Source organism: Lactuca serriola, chromosome 9 (assembly GCF_051521515.1).
Source record: "Lactuca serriola cultivar US96UC23 chromosome 9, Lser_US96UC23_V15, whole genome shotgun sequence".
NCBI classification, from domain to species: Eukaryota; Viridiplantae; Streptophyta; class Magnoliopsida; order Asterales; family Asteraceae; genus Lactuca; species Lactuca serriola.
Window position 1 is genome coordinate 164784800 of NC_136416.1, and position 20952 is coordinate 164805751.

Sequence of the window (20952 nt, forward strand, 5' to 3'; positions counted from 1 at the left end):
ACCCGGTTGCTTATTGATCCCTCGGGTAGAGGGGGGGGGGGGGGGGGGGGGGGGTTAAGGCAAATGTCGCTCTATCGATACAACGTATTGAGCAACCGCCTTCAGTTGTTTCTATCCCTATCATGTTTCTTGGATTATTTACAAGTGGTATTCAAGCTCTTATTTTTACAACTTTAGCTGTGGCACGTTGCATAAGTTTTGATTTTATTTTTTAATAAAAAAAATTATTTATCATATAATAAAGGTAAAATAATAATTTTTGAAAAAATAAAAGATGTAAGTAATGAATGATATACAAGTTAGGAGATTTTAAAGTAGAATGATGAAATATGAAGATTTGTAAAACAAAAAAATATATACATTTTTAATATAAAAGATGTAAAATAAAAATAACAGGGTTAATATATAAAACAAAACATTGAATAGGAACTAATGATAATCCCAATTTTATTTTATCTTGATAAGCCAAACTACTTATGATCATTTCCTATCGCTAAATCAAAAATTATTTGATAAAAAAAATTTTAAACCGACAAATCTAATATATTCTTAAGCTAACATTTAACTCCACTTATATTACAACGGGACTTAAACGTAAAACACCATCAGATACCGGTAGACTAGAAGTCTTTAATAGCTATATAATAACTAATGAAGATACACAATGTTTTATTATACAAAAAGGAAAATACATAGTCAGTTTTGTAGTATCCCTTTAATGTTTTATTTTATAATGACTTTGCTAGAGTTACCATCATAAAATTTTGATAACCTAATTAAAAGCTGGTTCGGTTAATCAATTCCAAGATATCTATACACCTTGGACATGACTCCACAAAATCACTTTGAAAATCCAATTTTATGCAAGATATTCTTCTTTCCATCCATAGTTCCATTAAGAAAAAGTATAACAAAATTTCCATTACTATTATCAAGATATGTATAAGACAAGGACATAAACCGGCTTAAAAAACATAATCTAGCTAACACGGATGCATTTAAAATTAAAAGAAAATAATAAACTACACTATCTGAACGGTTCACGTCAACCCGTTTTACGGCATACCAGAGTTTGAACCTTATACCTTCATGTGGTGGAATTCCGCACCTCACCACTAGGTTCCCTATCGCGGGGGCGTTGATGCATTTAAGTGTGAAAATATTGAGTGTTCAAGTCACGAAACACATAAAAATCTCGAGACAAAACATTATAACAAATTAACGCTTCTAAAATTAACGAAAAACGGGAACTTCGAATTTACATGTTTGTACAGCTTGTTTCCTACACCAGGTCCTTCAACTACTTAGCGACGGAAAATCCTTTGCTATTCTAAAAAAATCCATCGCTATTCTGTTGCTAACTAGCAAAAACAACTCCAGATCTGGCGTTGAAGAGTAGCGACGGTTTTGTCCATCGCTACTTGTTTTTCTAGTAGCCTTCACTCCTCGGAACTACTATCACCATCTCCCATTGGTTGTTCTTCATTTTGTCCCGAAGTTAAGTACTCGAGAGCGGAGACCACCTGACTCATGACGGGTCGTTTTGAGGCATCTTCTTGAAGACACATTGCTGTTACGGCTAATGCTTGATAGAGCCCTTTCATCGGATATCTCCCTTCAAGCGAAGTATCCGCCATCAAATGGAACTTTCTTCGGTCTTTAAACAATGGTGCTGCCTGGAAATATTTAATACAAATGTAAGGAAAGGGTATATTTTGGTGTCCCACATTGTCTATACACAGTCTCACGCTATGCATATATGTTTCAATCTCATCGTACTCTTTACATGGGAGTCTTTTTAGAGTAAATATAGGACTCTACATATCTAACATGATATCAGAGAGCCATCGTTTAGAATTTTTAGGGGCTCAACACATGTCTAGTGATTTTTATCTTTTGTTAGAACGACTTACACTCACAACTATACTTTTAAATTTACACCTTTTGTCCGCTAGGTCATTTGCTTTTATATATATGTTAGAGTCGAATTTCTCTCTTTCGATGTTTAATTTCCGTTTAGTTTAAACCTACCCAAGCAATCAAATTTTGCTCTTCGCTTGGTCCTGAACACTCGATGACTCGCCTTCCCGTGATTATCTCCAAAAACACCACTCCAAAGCTATAGACATCGGATTTTCGAGTCAATCGACCAGTCAATGCATATTCCGGTGCACAATACCCGTAAGTTCCCATCACCTTGGTTGTTATATGAGTTTGCTCGCCCGTTGGAGCTAATTTGGCTAATCCAAAATCAGAAAGCCTTGGATTCCACTCTTCATCTAGTAGAATATTTGAAGCTTTTAAATCACGATAGATCACCGGAGGATCGGCCTTTTTATGCAAGTATTCCAGGCCTCGTGCTGCTCCCGTTGCAATCTTGATTCTTATGTCCCATTCTAGCGGCTTTAGCTCTCCGACTCTCCAATCTTAACCAAAAAACAAGAAAGTTATAAAATATAGATTCAAATCTTTTCATTTTGTGGGTCACATTTCTAATGGGACCCATATAATGAAAAATAGAAACTGTTATGAATAATGACATACTGAAGAGGTGATCTTCCAGAGAGCCGTTAGACATATACTTGTAAACTAAGATCCGTTGTTCACCATCGGAGCAATATCCGAGCAAATTGACAAGATTCGTGTGATGAAGAAGGCTCAACAACAAAACCTCCACCAAAAACTCCCGGTTGCCTTGGTATCCATTTCTATCGAGTTTCTTTACAGCAATGTCCTATTAAATGCGAAAGAAAAAAAAAAACAAAAATTATGATAGGATTGTGATAGTTGATGATACGATGAATTAATGAATTTGGAACTTACGGTGTTTTTGTTGGCAATGTGTCCTTTGTAGACCCTCCCGAAACCGCCTTCCCCAATCAAAAAGTTGTAACTGAAGTTCTTGGTGGCAGCGGACAACTCCTCGTATGTGAAATATTGCGAAGAAATTTCCCTTTTTCCGTACTTGGCTATCTCATCCCTTATATAACTTCTTCTAAAGCTATCTGTATAATATACATTCGATTAATCTCATTTAAAAACAACATGAATGAAACAGAAGAACACAAAGTTTAATACGAAAAGAAAAAAGAAAAGGAGGGGTTACCATTTCCACGAGAAAACCCGGGGAACGAGTCTTGCCTTGATTCTTTAAAATCACGAATGCCTTTCTTCCTGTTGGTTCGTTTCTGGTTGAAACAACACCAAAAACAACCCATCATTTTGTCAACGAATCAGGACGACGGCCTACCGCGCCCCGTTCGAGTCATTCACATGTTTCATGATTTCTTTGATCCATTGAGAACTCACGATGGCGTTGAGACTTGACAACACCAACGTGTGTTCAGATAAATTAAATTTTAATTTATCTGAATAACCAAGCGGAATTTCTTTTAGCTCCTGGCCTGGAAAGAACCAATGTTGTTCGGTCAGGCGTTTCACGGAGCTAAGAGAAATTCCGATTTTGTTTCTTGTTTCGTGTAAGTCAGATTTGAAATTGTTAAGACAAATTAATATTTTGACATGGTCAAATATATTACCTCCTCATATTTAGCTGGCCATCCAATTCTTTTTTATATATAAACGTCTGACTTATAATTTTAGCAGTTCTAAATCACTAAACAACTTGTATAATCTTTATATGTCATTAGACGGTGTTGACACTATAAAGCCAGCTCCAATATTTAATATAAAAAAACATAAAATACCATGTACTTTTCAACTCCCGTAGTCTAAAAAATATTTCTGAAAATGATGTATTAATTAACTATTAAGTATTAACAAGTAATATAATAACACAATAACAATTACAATCCTACCTAATAAATGATGATTTGTTTGCTAGATGTCATCATCTAATTCAATATGCCATATGATATTAAAAAAAAAAAATCAATTTCATTTAAATCCACTTGACAAATTGTGGTTTTTTAGCTTTTTATTAAATAATAAAAAAAATCTAATCTAAAAATATAATAAAGAAAATAAGAAAACATAAATGTCTCCATATATTCTCAGGCAGTTTGTCAATTAATGTATCAAATTCAATTTAAATTTAAATCAACATTTCTAATTGAAAAACATAATTTTCGGCCAATCTCTTTTGAATTTACGATAATTTGCAGAAATCTTGTAAAAATTGGTTCGTTCACAGCTAATATTAATATTCTTTCCAAATTTAGTTTTATAAATTATTAAACATGTAATGTTTAACAAAATATATTAAATTTTTTTTTAAAAAACTTATATATTACACGAGTCTCACACCTAGAGCTGGTAAAAATCGACCCAACCCACCAACCCAACTGAAAATTAACAGGTTTGGTTGAGATTTTCAACCCATTTAGGTTAAATGGGTCAACCCGTCAAACTCATTTAATTAAATAGGTTGGGTTGGGTAAAAGTTATCAACCCGTTCTTAACCCACCAACCTATTTAACTTATATATATATATATATATATATATATATATATATATATATATATATATATATATATATATATATATATATATATATATATATATATATATATTTAATTTAATAATTATTTAAATATTACCATGTATTAATCTAAGTATTAGTTTATAAATTAAAACGTTGTATTGTTATTTATTTATTTTTTAAAATGCAATCCTAATTCTTATATTTTTTTCTTTCCGCCGACAACACTAGTTACTCTTCAAAAATCACTTCGAATTACATATCTTTAATGTTATTTGAAAATTTTCTTTGTATTTATGAATTAGGATTATGATTTTATTATACTTTGAAATTTTATTTATGTTTGTAACTAATTTAAGTGGTGTAATCTTTAGTTATTTTATTTACTTTTTTATTTTAAATGGGTTCACCCATTTATATAATAGGTTGGGTTGGAAATTACATAAACGAGTCAACCTGATGACAACCTATTTATCTGAAAGGTTGGGTTGGGTTGGAGATATCCATTCATTTAAATAAAAAGGTTTGGTTGGGTTGAAATATTCAATCCAATTCATAAATGGGTTGAACACAAACCTAACCCAGGTCGACCTATTGCCAACTCTACTCACACCTAGTACAATAAATATGGGAACAAAAACCTAATATGATCTGTTGTGTTCAAAATAGTAATATTTTCTATATCCAGTCTCATTATTTATTCATTAGATTATTGATGTTAAGTATTATATTTGCAAAGTATTTTGTGTCGTCTCTATAATTTGGTTTATACCGAACAAGAAGTGATATTTTGTTGAGGGGTTATTTGTATTGTTTCTATTGTTCTTCTAAATTACGCCTTATTTTTCTTCTTCTTATGCTGGTTTTGCTCGCGGATCTTACGATCCATGGGTAAGGAGCTGTGATTGGTTCATTAGTTCACATAACTCTCTCTCTCTCTCTCACACACACACGCACACACTTTAGAAGCTCGACCGTTCTTTCTCTTCCACTGAACCTATATAGATTAGAGGTTCATCCTTATTTTCTAGTGTGATTTGATAACAGTAGTAGCTTAGGTTGAGTGTTCATATTGAGAGTGGAGTAGGTGCTTTGTAGCGAGGTTCTTGTGTAAGTACTTAAAAACCTTCTGGTTCTTTGTCATCAAATGATATAAGAATCGTTGATGTTGGGATGTTTGGTTTCTATATTTTTTAACATGGTATCAGAGTCATGGTCGCTCGAGATGTTGTTTGTGATTGATCTGCGATCATCGTTTGCCATTTGACGTCAAGGTTAATATATCTAATCTTCTTCTTTCCGCATCTGTTATTCTTGTTATCTTTTCCTATTAAATCTAGAGTTATTTGCTCAGATTTACGGTTTTTGTAGATTCCTTGTAGTTTAATGTTGTAACATCCCAAAAACCATGACAAAATTTTCCAATTTTATTATAAACGATTTCATAAAACCATAAGATAATCAATCATTGTTTTCAAATAAAATTCATAGAGTCAGAGTATCAAATAATCTCTTAAGTATAAAACAGCAGGAGGATGTGTACGATCACGCTTTCGTCTTTCCACAATCACCATTGGTACCTGAAAAACAATTACAAACAATTGGGTAAGCACAAAGCTTAGTGAGTTCCTCTAAAATACCCCACATAACAATATATAAACAATACATGCATACCAGGCTTACAATATAAAAGTGGATTGCCTCTAAGCCCACAGTATCCCGACTGGATTGCCCCTGGCCAACAGTCTCCCGACTGGATTTCCCCTGAGCCCACAACATAAGACTAGAATGCCCTCCTGACCCTCAGCTTATGATTGGATTGCTCCCGAGCCCACAACATAAGACTGGAATGCCCTCCCGACCCTCAACTTATGACTGGATTGCTCCCATGTTTGTTGGCGTACAACACAAGCAGTACCGCCTCGACCCAACCACACTATATCGACATATGAAAACAGATAAACAATAACTAGCAATACAGGTAATCGTACAGATCTACTAATTTAACAGACCACTATATCATAGCAATATCCTATACACAAGGATACATAACATAATCTAGTGGGCTGGCATTGGTGCCTTCGACCCACGAGTATAGTGAGAAACTCACCTCACAACCCAACATATATCACAATAACTCTCACGACTCCAAGAACTAGCACTATGAGTCACTTATGCCATAAACAGAGACTCAGTCTCAATTTATAATCCCAAACTCTTAAGTTGACCAAAAGTCAACCCTAGTCAAAGTCAACGGCCAACTATCATTTGACCTACGCCCCACGTACATGATGCTTCATACCCAACGTAGAGCTAGAGGCAGCATAACGGTCAAATTTGCTGCTACGCTCAATTTAGTTAAAACTACTCCCTACATAGCACGTTAGTGACTAACTTTTCCATCAAGTGCTTAATATAGAAAGTAAACCCTCCAAACTTCCAGATCTATAATAGATAGACATCTTAATGGATAAAGTCTACATTTTCATGGTTTAAAAGAGCATAACACCAAGCTCTAAGTACCATAACACCCTTTCAAGCTCAAGAGCTCATGCATGGGTGGATACGAGTGACCAAGTTCCCATTTTTATGACTCTACAAGATCAGAAACATCAATAAATGACACTTATAAGGTTTAGAGTAGCTCATACCCATAAATACCAAGGTTAAGGGACAAAAAGAATAAAACTCATGTGTAACGCCCGCAGATCCGGGCTAGTCAATTTAGAGGCAATAGGGGTCGAAAACGACTTTTCGACAAAATATTATTTAGAATAAATAATCTTAACCAATTTTTAGAAAATTTCACAAAGTTTCCGTACATACAAAGAACGCCGAAATCCGAGTTATAACGAAGAAGTTATGGCCCGTCGAAGTTTCGCGACGGAACCGGCACGGCACCGGGAAGCGTAAATAGTGAATTTATGATGGAGGACTTTTTAGCCTTAGTGATCTAAATGAAAGTTGTAGAATATGTTAAACCGAGAAAATCCATAAAAAGAACGCTCAAATCTGACTTCGTATGAAGAAGTTATGATTTTTCTAAGATTCGGCTTAGCAGTGCACGGCCCGAAACTCGAATTTTAGTTCGAGCGGTTTTTGACTTACGCGACCTAAATGAGAGTTGAAGATATCATTAATAGGAACTCAACGGTAAAAAGATAGACGAAAACGGAGTCCGTATGAAGAAGTTACGAATTCTTCGCGATCATTTAACACTCTAAACGCCTCCTACTGTTAAATTTGAGATCGGTCGAGAATTAGCCGACGGAGTCTAAATGAAAGTTGTAGATCTTGATTTTACCTACGCATTGAAAAAAAAGAACGTCGAGAACGGAGCTCGTATGTGAGATTTATGATTTTTCTAAGTTTGAAGGCTGTTACGCAATAGGGGGTGACGTGACACCACCAGAATTGGACACGTGGCACCACCAGAAGGCTGCCACATGCCCCAACTCGGCGAGTAGGTCCTACTACTTGGCGATTACATCAGGAATTCAGCCTATAAATAGAGGTGTCGGGCATTCACTTCTCTTCACACCTCTCCAACATTCTTTCTCTCTCTAGTTTCTCTCTCTAGCCTCCCAAACCCCCCCCCCCCCCTAAAGTCTAGGTAAACCCGCTAGCACCCAAAGTAAGCCCCGAGGCTCCCGGAGTCCCAAGAAAAGAGCATTTCGGCTCGGGAACGCTGTTCCAGCGAAGCCCGGTTTTCGAGAAAACCCGTTGTAAGTGAGCTATGCCTACCCTATCTTTAGTATAGCTTATGTTTTAATATAGTAATGTTATTAGGACTTTATAATAAGTATTTGGGCTATTATTATGAGTTATATTGAGCGTTATTTAACGCTTATATAATAATAATAATTGCTATACTATTAATTAGTCGCGGTTAACGTCAGACTAAACCCTAGTCATATTGATACTAGGTTTTGTCGAGGAAATTATTTTAAGAGTAACGAAGTGCTGTCCAAGTGCCGACTCACCACCTAATTAGGTGAGTGCATAGTTACTTTCATCTTACGCATAGATATGAAGTATTTTAAATAAATTACGTGCTATGTGTGCATACTATCTGTATACTTGCTATCTATGCTGGATGAACGATTTTATACAAGTTTTACATGATTTAAACTGAATATGTATTTTATATCTACAAAATGTGTTGGGTAGAAGATGGGTAGATGTAATAGTTTCTGTGTGACCAAATAATATAACGAGAGGCCTTGATATAGATGTTTTGATGATCCAGTCATCTAGCGGAGTATAGATGACGACCACAGACTTTTCTAGACAGTCTAGTGGAACGCTAGCAGGCTCTCAACCTGTAAGTGTTTATTTGAACTGTGTGTTTATTTGATCTGTGTGAAGTACTCCATCCCCCACATGGTTGCCTTATTTGACATGAATTGCTAAGGAACCCCCGAAGCATGTGTTGTCACCCCGATGAAAGTCCTTAGACTAGGTCCCTTGTGTTAGATGTCTTAGGGACGTAAAGTGATGATAACGGCAAAGGGTAATCGGGTTTGTTTGGTTTGATAAAATTAATGAACTTATTTATTGTGGGATGAAAACCCTTTGTACTCACCAGGTTTCCTAACCTGACCCACTCAATTTATTTATATCACAGGTGTTGATATGAAGTCACATTACATTGAGAGATTAAAGAGATGTAGATCACTAGTGATAATGAATGTAAGTTCTGTTTATGCTTATGTATCTGTATTAACGATGACATCCCAAACGTTTTAAAAATACATTTCTTCAAAAATGCTTTGATAACGTATTTATCATGTTTTACTGGGAACAAATTCCGCAACATTTTTATTAAAAGAAGTACTCTGATTTTTATAAAGCATAAACAAAATCGGTCTTTTCTGGCCGTGAAAATGGGGATGTCACACCATGAGCTAATTAGGTCTTACAAAATGAGCATCAATATGCAAGCTTTATATCTTATGGAGATAGGTGATGAAGTGCAAAGTCTGGATTTATAAAGCTTGGAGTTCCCACTTGCTTCTCCAATGGACTCATTCTTCAAGAATGCACAAAAAATCACACTAATGCTTCCAAAACACACAACTGATGGCTAGGGTTTCAAAAGAACGCTATGAGGCGGTGGAGGTTGGTAATGGGAAGGGTTCCAAGAAGTTAGTGTCATACCCCCAGCCGATGGCAGAAATGCCAAGGTACACACCGTAAATCAGTGATCACAGTTATTGAATATACATTGAACGGTACAAATAAAATCATCTGTTATTACCAAAATAGAAATTACATTGACAATAGCTATTGCTAAATATACTTAATGCAAAGTTTCTTATCCATAACTCCCAAATATACTTAATGCACAGAATCAGGAGAACGTAATTTAGTCAAATTTCTTATCCATAACTCTCAAATATACTTAATGCAAAATTTTATTTTTAATGTCACAAAGAAATTTAATTTTTGGTGATTTTCGATTTGATCTTCAAAGATGGATGGTTTGAGCAATTTGAGATGTTCTAAAAGTAATTATGATTAAAATATCTTTAATAAACATTATTAACATAAATTTTATACACAATTGGTCGTTAACACATAGCGGTTTGCGGTAGCTTGACCTTCGAACTCTGACCAATTTTTACCAATTGTTACATTATCCCCCCGTTGAAAGGAATTTTGTCCCGAAATTCAACATGTAGATAAAATATTATAGAAAATTGGTGGCGTTTTCATTTCTCTTGATCCCCACATGATTGTTTTATGGTAAAATGACTTATTAAGGTAACTAACTATTTCAATTGTACATATATAGGTAATGTTCTTTTTTTTGTACACATTAAGGTAACTAACTTGTTTTGTTTGTTCACATTTAGGTAATATGACCGGCTATCACCTGTTTTTGCTTATGTGGCATCCATCTGGCATATGACTTGAATACGTTGCACCTACGTGGCATGGTGCATATATGGGAAAATGACTTATTAAGGTAACTAACTATTTCAGTTGTCCATATATAGGTAATGTTCTTTTTTTTTGTACACATTAAGGTAACTAACTTGTTCTGTTTGTTCACATTTAGGTAATATGACCGGCTATCAACTGTTTTTGCTTATGTGGCATCCACCTGGCATATGACTTGAATACGTTGCACCTACGTGGCATCCACCTGGCATATGACTTGTTTTGTTTCTTCTTCCTCATCTTATTCTTCAAAACGACAAGATGAATTTCAAGTTGATCATCCATGTGATTGTGGCTTACCATCGCGTGTGAAGATTTCAAGAACTCCTGACAACCCAGGAAGAAAATTTAGAGTTTGTCAAAACTCGATGGTAAATCAATATTGTTGAATATGTTGCAGGAGTTCTTGAAATCTTCACACGAGATGGTAAACCGCAATCACATGAATGACCAGCTTGAAATTCATCTTATCATTTTGAAGAATAAGATGAGGAAGAAGAAGCCATCGTCGATCTATCTAGGGTTTAGAATTAGGGGTGGAATCGTATGACACAGTTATAGTGTAATCGAATGAAGACAATATATGCACCATGCCACGTAGGTACAACGTATTCAAGTCATATGCCAGGTGGATGCCACATAAGCAAAAACAATTGATAGCCGGTTATATTACCTAAATGTGAACAAACAGAACAAGTTAGTTACCTTAATGTGTAAAAAAAAAGAACATTACCTACATATGGACAACTGAAATAGTTAGTTACCTTATAAGTCATTTTTCCATATATGCACCATGCCACGTAGGTCCAACGTATTCAAGTCATATGTCAGGTGGATGTCACATAAGCAAAAACAGCTGATAGCCGGTCATATTACCTAAATGTGAACAAACAAAACAAGTTAGTTACCTTAATGTGTACAAAAAAAAAGAACATTACCTATATATGGACAATTGAAATAGTTAGTTACCTTAATAAGTCATTTTCCCTTGTTTTATAGTCGTTTCACTACTAGAAAACAGACCTTTAATGACACGCAATTTATGATACACACTGATTTACTATACGCAAAAGTACGTGACCTAAAAATAATGTCATCTCTCTAGAAATTTTAAGGATTTCGGACGCGCATTTTTGCGTGCCCTAAAATTATTGTCAGGAAAAAACCACGGAGGGCGCTTATTATAAAATGGGCGTCATCTAACATGTCGTTTTATAATTTTTAATGAGACGCGCGTTCTTTAGCACCAAGCGGGAAAAGAAAAACCCAAAAATTAGAAAAGCCCGCTTTTCACTTCCCTTTTTGCCCTAAGCGTTCAGCATGTAACCAAAGCTTCCTCCGACGAACTCCTCAACTCTCTTTTCATCAACGTCTTCTTTTAATAAGCAGCTCATTGCTCGCTCCTGCTCCTCTTCCGCAACTACGTCATTCTATGGGGCTTCTGGTAATGGTTACGGCTCCAGATCCATTACTCCTGGTGTGGCTAGGTCGGACTTGATGTGTTCCAAAGGAGGTTATGGAGGCCGGTCACCGGTTGATAGTATGCCAAGATTGGGAGGAGATGATAGTAATTCTGTAAGAATTCGGTTTCGACCATTGAGGTAATTTGATTTATTGATGGATCTAAAATTGAATTTAGATCTATAGCTAATCTCGATTTTAGGTGAGTTAGGGTTTTGAGAAAACGTTAGTGACACTTCAAGTTCTTTTGATGATGCGTTTTCAGATCTTTCGATTCATGAACATGGAGGTGACAATGAAGTCATGTCAGAATTACATGGGGATGCTGCACTAATGCGAAGGTAGCAGATACTATGATAGTTTTGGGGTATTGAGTTAACTTGGATTGATTATCAAGTCCATGATTTTGATGTAAAAAGACAATGAATTTTCAAGAAGAAAGGGTGATATTTGATTGGAGGAAGTTTATACGACCTAATATGTGGCGTTGTAAATGGCTTGAATTACAGATCCAAAAATTCTAGTCACAGGCCATGAAGTATGACAAAGAGCTTGAAAAAGATTATTAATGAAAACAGTTAAAGTACAAAAACTTTGAATCAGAAGGTCATTGTGCAAAGTCAATTACATTTATTCATGATTCTCATAAAGAGAAACCATTAAAGAGGAAGAAAAGGAACCATGAAGAGGTGGAAACCAAATTATACATGTCACAGGATACTGTATTTTCATATTTTGGTACTTACCTTTTTAGTTTCACTTTTTTTTTATAAATTATTTTGTGTTGTTTTTATTTTAAAAGGCAATTTTCTCATACTGGTTCATATGTTTTATGTGCAGCTACTAAAAAGTCTACTAATAAGGGTGTTGTGACAACGGATGAAGATCAAACTAATCCAGGTAACTGAAATTCCTCCTAGTTAATCTTTATTATGATTTCATTATACATTTAGACTAAAAGTTATTCTTTTATTTTTTTTAGTGGCAGCTACTTCCACTGACATTTATGACTTTTTTAACTAGATTCATGGATGTGAATAATGTAGTAGTAACATTAATTTGGATATGGTTTTTTTGCTATTGTAGAGTATGGATGGGATTATGATATACAACCGTAGAGCAAAAGCCATAAATAGATTCTGGGGGAGTAAAGATTCATCCAATGGAGAAGTTGGAGGCACCCAAGGAAGAAATAAGCAAAAAGACGGATACGCCCTTGGATTTGTATCCATTACTGCTTTTATGATAAGTGTTGTAAGCTTCTCATTCATGGACATCCTATTTTTATCAATTTTACATTATCACATCATTATCACATCAGAGTTAGTCCTTATTCTTGTCCTATATGGAATTTTAGGTAATTAACTTTTTTCTATTTTACAAAAATAGTAAAATCTTTACTTTTTTCTTTGATTTAGAGAGCTGGGATTTTTAAGCTTTTAGCATATTTGGAATTTAGTGCTTTCCAGTTTTTGCTCAACTCAGTGCTTCGAACACCAGCTTATCAGGTTTGTTTCTGTGTTAAATGTTAAGTTTCATAACTTCTATTTATTTATTTATTTCTTTATGAATGTAAGTTGATATGAATTGTGATTATATGTTTAACAGAATGATGATGAGGATATGATTACATGTATAATGCATACTTGCACAAGCTGATAACACCCTTTCTATCTCAACCACTTGCTAGAGACAAGGTTAGTCATGTCTTTTTGATTTTGTTTTGTATAGACCATGTATTTATTTACAGTTCTGCCCTTTCAAATGATTATTTGAACACATATGATAGGTGAAAGAAATAAAGGAGAAGGCTATGACTGCTCTTAGTCCTTACAAAATGTTTGGTTCATACGATTATGTTCTTAATGGCAACATGCCACCTCAGCAAGTTTCTGAATCTGCGCCTCAAACTTTTTTTTCTCTCCTGGAGTTTGTTAGTGAAGTCTATGAGGTCATTACACTTTCTCATTTAAAATTTCACATGAATAGATTCGTACATCATTTAAGTGAATTCTATCAGTTAAATCTTTCACCTGTTGTTCAAGTATAAGATGGGATGCCAATTCAAATTTCAAGATGATAGATTTAATAAATGGTGCTTGAATTTACTAGACTTGTTTTTACAACTGGCATCATCTATACGTGTTTTTACATCTGCCATTGATGTGCACAAAAGTACCCACTAATTTTAATATTTATAACCTAACAAACTTAGACTATCTATGCACTTATAGGCAGTGTACCTAGTCAGATTACAGTATAGCTTAGGTAAGTCGGGTGTCGATCACAGGGAACGGTGTTCTAATTAATTTACTTACTATTAAATTAACCTATTTTATTAACAGATTTAAATAAGGGTTTTATCTGATTTTACAAGATCAGATGAACTTAAATCCAATTCAATAAGTAAAAACACACACTCTTGTTTAGATTGAATCCACTTTTCCCTTATGGCTAGCTAACAATTACGGATTACTAAGTTGGTTTTTAATTATATTAGTAATTTAGTTCTATCTTACCAATATTTAACTAATTCATGTCAAACCATGTATGTTCACACATAATTAAACACAGAACCAATTATAGTTGAAAATATGCTATATAAGATTTGTTGTGTAAACGCAATTATGATCACAATTCTCGTTCTCTAGCACAGCTAAACTTTATTTATTCTAATTATTAACTAAGCTTGGTCAATCCTAGCTCTAACAATTCAATGGTCACTAAATTATTAGGTAAACAGGTTCATGTAGTTTAATGGTCACTAAGCTACACAGAACATGTAATTAAACAATTAGATAAACAAATATTAACATGCTAGGTCATACAAATCAAACACAAGCAAATTTTCACCAACTAAGCTTAATCCATAATCATATAACTATTCATAAGTTCAAAGCTTCATCTAGCTAAACAAGAGTAGCTAGATTCAGCTGCTCATTATAGTAATTAAACTAACACAGCTAAAACTAATGAAAGACATGTTCTAAAAATAAACCTTTACTTCTTTTGGTGTTGAAAACCCTCTTCCAGAGCCTTTCTTTCGTTCTTATTCGTCTTCTGGAACTCTTTTTCTTCTGCCAAAAGTCTCCCTTTTCGTAATAATCATCAGAACTTATATAATGCTTAAAAACTCGCGCCACGTCGTGGCCAGGTTGCGCCACGTCGTGGGCTTCAAGCAATCCGTATCCTTCAAGGAAATCCTCCGTGTCGCGATGCTTATCTTCTGAACACCCATGCCACGTCGTGGGCTTCATCGCCACGTCGTGGAATTAGCTCTTATCGTGAATTTATTATTTTCTTGTCTTCCAAGCCTCCCATGTTCCCCATTTTGTCACCTTTGGTCCCTTTCTTCGAAAATCCTTTGTATTGACTGAAAATAACAATTTAAACTCATAAGTATCATTATTCTAAACATGTTATCAATTTATTAATAAAAATGTACTTAAATACTGCCTAAAAATAAGTGTAAATATGGCAATATCAAAATACCCCACACTTAGGTTTTGCTTGCCCTCAAGCAAATTTCAACTTAATTCTTAATTACTAAAACTACACAGAACAATCCGACTCTAGTTCAGCCATTATGCCAAAACCTCAACGCATGCATTTGTGTCTAAAATTCTCCTAAAGTACCCCCCCATACTTTAAATACTCACAATCTTCATAAACACTCACCCACTTTTTCCGAACAATGCTCATTTTATGCAACCCTCCGAATCCATCCGCAGAAAACCTCCCAACCTCAAGGTATTTTTAGTTGAGCAACCTAAGCGTACATAAACTAGAATTACAATTTTTCGATACCACTATGGAGCTCTATTTGAATTCTTCATTTCTTTGACATTTGATCTTTAGTTTCTTTGAATTCACCACCTTTGTTTGATTTTTTTGGGTATCTTCAACTTTTTGGATTTCTTCAGAATTTTGATCTTTTGATCTCTACTTTATTTGCTCCAAAATTCTTCAAACTTTACTCGTAATTCTCTCTCTTTTTTTTTCACATGTAACTCACTTTTTTTCCACTCAAAACCCTACATGCTTAAGCAGAGGCGCTCAACCTCAACCTTTATTGGTTAATGATAATAATTTTCCTGGATACATTTCAGGTTTAGGCTGCTAAACCTATTGCATCCCTCAAACCAAGCGGGGTTATGTTTTTGTTCCATGATTTCACTAAAATAAGGGAGGCCACAAATGCACTATAACGTGTATTGGCTCAACTAAACATTTGAACTTTCATCGGATCATCCCGCATAATACTAGCAATTATAGCTCAAATTATTAATACTAGATTCAATTAATTTTAATTTTCCAAATTTTCTAGCAATTTACTTTTTCTACCCCTACCCCACACTTATTTCATACAATGCCCTCATTGTATGTATAAAACAAATCAAAATTAAAGACAAGGGAGAAAAAGGAACAGACTCCCCTGGAATAGTGGCGTGAGCATCTCCAAAAGCGTGGACAATGTACAATTGGACTTCCAAAAATAGAAACTCGGTGGAAAACTGGTTGAATACGTAAATAAACCACGAACCGAACTCGAAACGTCAATTCGTCAAAGTGTGTATTTGTAAGGAAAAATGTGGCAATGATAAACTGGATCTCGTCGTGATATGGGTTGACACCGCAAACACCAAAAAAACTAAACTACCAAAAATTGCAAGAGCGCCACGACGTGTCACAAGGAGTCCACGTCGTGGAAACTGAACCTTAGCAGAAAATGAGTTGTTTGCTTTATTCACTCTAGCAGATTTGACCAATGGCGAACTGGTTTCCGACGCGTCTATGCAAATATATTTCCCAACTATAACCTCTCTCCTAATAGACCCCACACTTATCTTGAATTGTGGTTCTGACTCACGACTCTTAACTTCTTTGACTAGACAAACACGACTCGAAAGTTAACCTTCTATGCTCCTTAGAATTCCAACGCTAATCTGAAAAATTAGATCAACCCAAAAGAAAAATAAAGTAACATAATAGTCTTAATAAAGTTTTACATCACACACTAAAGTTAAAAAAAAAAAAAAAAACTACTCAAAAACAGAACAAAAGAAATAAAATCAATCATCATCTTGATCTTGTGCTCCACTCGGCCCTGCTCCATCATCTTGTGGACGCCATAGCTCCTCCCATGTCGGAAAATAGGGATATTGTGGTGGCATAGAAGGTGGTCGGGTCACACCCAAATGCGAATAGATACCCTCAGTAAGCTGGGTATGGTAAATAGCATGACCTCGTAGATTATCCAAATATGTTCCCACCCGACTCTGAAAAGGGTCGGTGGGCACTCCTTGCACATACTGCGAAGCAGCACGCTCTCGTTCGACCTCCCCTCTAGCCCGCACATTCCGACGCCTCGGCCTAGCTGGTGGCTGCTGTCCCGGCTGCACTTCCTCCTGTTCGTCATCGATCGGTGGTATAACAAAGCGACCCCCGATATTCACCACCGCGCGCATCACACCCAGGACTTGAATGGTCAAGTCTGTGTCCGGGAATCGAGTGAGATTCCTCACAAAGTCAGGGTTCAAAATTTGATATGACCTAGCCAGGCGAGTAACCAAATGCCCCCCAGTAATCGGGCTCCCAGGCCTAGAATTGGCCGCTTTCTTCCCCATAAACCTTGCCAACATATAAGGCAGATCACAACAAACCCCCGGGGTAATAAGTGTCCATAAATAAAATAGATTCTGGATGGGGACCTTATCACCATGATGCTTGTGATTGATTGAAAACGTGATAAGGCGGTGCAAAAATCGGAACACAGGATTCCGTATTTGTGACTCACTCGAGTCACGAGTGTTGTACTCATGGCTAGAAATGCCCCGCCAAAACTGCACATCCAAAGTACCTGGAGTAAAATCCCGCACACATCCAAGTAAGAAAGGAATAAAAAATGGAGATTGCGTCTCCACTTCCGTATAGAGTCCCATACGCCAAGCAAACTCCCGAAGACTACACTCACGATATACACCTCCAAGACGAAACACAAGTGCCCTATTGTAGGTGACATCAAGGGTGCGTTCTTCAAAACAAACGGTAGAAAAAAATTCTACCGACAATTCCCGGAACACGGGTTCTTGAATGGCGAATAGATTCCTCCACCCGTGACAAGTGAACGAAAATTGATCTCCAACATAAGTCTTCGACCAATAACGTTCCAGTTCCACTACCATTCCCACTCTACCCAGCCATCCCCAATCAATAATTGGGGCTATTGCAAACTCCCTATTGTATAACCATCCAAGTCGATTCTCGTAGGTTGTTAGCAACGGTCGGGGAATGTTTTGAGGGAATTGATATAGAGGATGTATGCTTGCTACATCTATCGGGCCTTCTTCCTGCTGGACAGCTCGTCGTGGTCCCATTTCTGCAAACAAGAGCAAAGCAAAGTAGCAAACAAATAACACATTAAAACATATATAAGGGCATGCCAGAAGTCACGACGTGGCCAGGCTGCGCCACGTCGTGGAGCTTGTCGAACCCAGATGCTGAATCGGACATGTTTACGTGCGATTTCCATAAAAATAATTCTTGGAGTTTGTTTCTATGGACTTTTAAATAACATGGAAACTAAAATCGGACACTAGATTCAACCAATTTCGTGAATCATTCAAACCCTAATCATGACAACTTGAAATTGGAAGAAATAATTGCAAAATAATAAATAAAACACGTACCAAATGGAGTAATTAGCAAGATCTTGCAACGAATTTAGAAGTATAATAAGAAATTGGCAGTAGGGTCGTGATGTTCCCGTGAGTGCGGCAGTCTTCCAAGTGGGGATAAGGGGTTTCTCGGTCAAAGGGTTTTAAGCGATTGGTCCCCCCCTGATTTTTAAAGGCCACGACGTGGCGGGCTTTGCCCACGTCGTGGACCTTGAAAATCAGATCGCGAATTATAATTAAGCCCACGACGTGGCTGGCTATGCCCACGTCGTGAGACCTGTCAGATGCCAAATTTTAATAATATTCATCTAATTGACTAATTTCTTTGCAAATATTTCATTATTTAAAGTCCCCTACAACTATTTCTCTGCTTATTACCGGTTTTTAGATGATGAATTGATGTCTTTCCTAATTAAAAAGAAAATAAATAGAGAAAAAAAAAGAAAATTGCAAACCAAACTCGGGTTGCCTCCCGAGAAGCGCTTCTTTTTCTTGGAGTCTTGAGCTGGACTCCGTGCCTTCTACGTTGACTCTTCGGAAGAGTCTACCACCATGATCTTTTGTTCCTTGAACCGCCGTTTATAAGCTTGAACTCTCCTTTTATACGCCTTCTTTGAATTTTCTTTTTTAGTTTTTCCATCTTCTTCATGCTTTCGTTTTGTGCCCTTGGTGTGTTCCTTGCTCTCCATAGCGTTCCCCTCTTTTTTCACCTCCGGCCTTGTTTCTTTTGAAGTGACTTCCTCTTCATCACTTGTCATTTCCTCGTCCTCTTCGCTCACCCAAGAAGGTGGGTTCTTGTAAGCTATGACTTCAATCAAATGCGGAACAGATGCCCTGGGTTTTGTCCTCTTGGCTTGATGAACTACCTTTATCTCTTCTTCCATAAGCTTTTCCAACTCTTCTAGTTCATTCTCCTCATTAATCGTGAACACTTCTTCTTTATCTTCTTGAAAATCATTTCTTATCCCGAAGACTTCTTGTTCATCTCCAACCCTCAAAGTGAGCTTGGACTCGCGGATATCAACCAGGGCACCAGCAGTGTTAAGAAATGGCCGACCAAGGATTATCGGAACATCCGTGTCTTCTTTCATGTCCAAGACTACAAAATCTATTGGAAAAACAAATTTTCCGATTTTCACCAAAATATCCTCCACTATGCCTCGGGGTTGTGTCACCGAACGGTTCGCCATGTGAATCTTCATCTTTGTAGCCTTCATCTTCTGAATCTCCAATTTTTGATAATATGAAAAAGGCATTAGATTAATGCTAGCCCCGGAATCGGCTAAAGCATTAAGCTTCATTTTATTCCCAAACTCGCATGGAAGAGTGAGGCGTCCAGGATCCCCCATCTTTTCTGGTGTTTCTCCCAACACAACTTTTGAAATTTGCTCACTTAGAATCACTGTAGACTGTTTCTTTAATTGCCTTCGCGTATCTATCAAGTCTTGCAGTAATTTCCGGTTCTCGGAAGCTTTGGATAAGGACTCAACAAAGGGAGTATTAATTGGAATCCCTTTCACATGCTTCACAAACTCTAAATGTTCCTTCTCCAGTTGACTAAGTGCTGCACGGGTGGGAAATGGCATAGGCGGATGATAATCTGGAATAGGCTCAACAGATTTTTGCTCAGACTTGCGCCACGTCGTGGCCAGAGGCGTGCCACGTCGTGGCGAGCCTGGTTCAGCGTTCTTTCCATTTTCGATCCTTGATTTCTTGGGCTGCTGCGGTTGTTCTTCCAACGCCTCCAGGAACTCGGATATTGTATCTTCTTCAGTATCGATGGCCATTACGTGAGATTGGGCTTTTACTTCGGGATTCTTCGGGGACAATTTTTCATGGACTAAAGTGGCTAGTTGACCAAGTTGTACTTCAAGGTTGTGGATGGAGGCTTGCTGGTTCTTCATCAAGGTTTGTTGTTCCATGATAGCGGAATCCGTGGCATCATGTCTTTTTTCCGAAGCCTCCATAAACTTCATCAAAATGGTCTCTAGGTCGGGTTTCTTCTCGGTTGGTGGCTGCTCCTTTTGGTAAAAGCCTCGACCTGTCTGCCTATACTTCTCTTCTTTTTGCTTTTTATACTCTTCATAGGGCAGCCACTCCTTCTTTGGTTTCCTCCAGTCGTCATCAAACTTATCCCCACTAGAGTAGCACACTTGAGCTTTTCTGTTCCCATACTCATCCATATTGCAGTCCTTGGTCAAGTGTGGACCACTGCATCGCTCACACCCCACTCTTATGGCATGTATCGACTGGTCCATTTGTGTTATCCGGCGATCCATGTTATTTAGCATTGCCATGACAGCTGCAATTTCTTCAGTTTGGGTCCCTCCACCGCCTTTACTTCCGTCTTGCCTCGGGTTATGGTACTCGCGAGAGTGTTTCGCGAATTCTTCGATGAGCTCCTTGACCTCCCTTGGATTTTTCTT

The 20952-nt window shown here is 36.7% G+C and overlaps 1 protein-coding gene across 1 annotated transcript; it reads right to left on the reverse strand.

Moving 5' to 3' along the window:
* Positions 1 to 1201: 1201 nt before the first annotated feature.
* On the reverse strand, positions 1202 to 3472 carry LOC145072846 (putative serine/threonine-protein kinase PBL23). Its single transcript, XM_079019322.1, has 5 exons — positions 3107 to 3472; positions 2824 to 3005; positions 2545 to 2734; positions 2032 to 2426; positions 1202 to 1676 (listed from the first exon to the last, which is right to left on the reverse strand). The coding sequence occupies exons 1-5, from the start codon at positions 3219 to 3221 to the stop codon at positions 1440 to 1442; spliced, it is 1119 nt and encodes a 372-aa protein (XP_078875448.1). The 5' UTR covers positions 3222 to 3472; the 3' UTR covers positions 1202 to 1439.
* Between the last annotated feature and the right edge of the window lie 17480 nt (positions 3473 to 20952).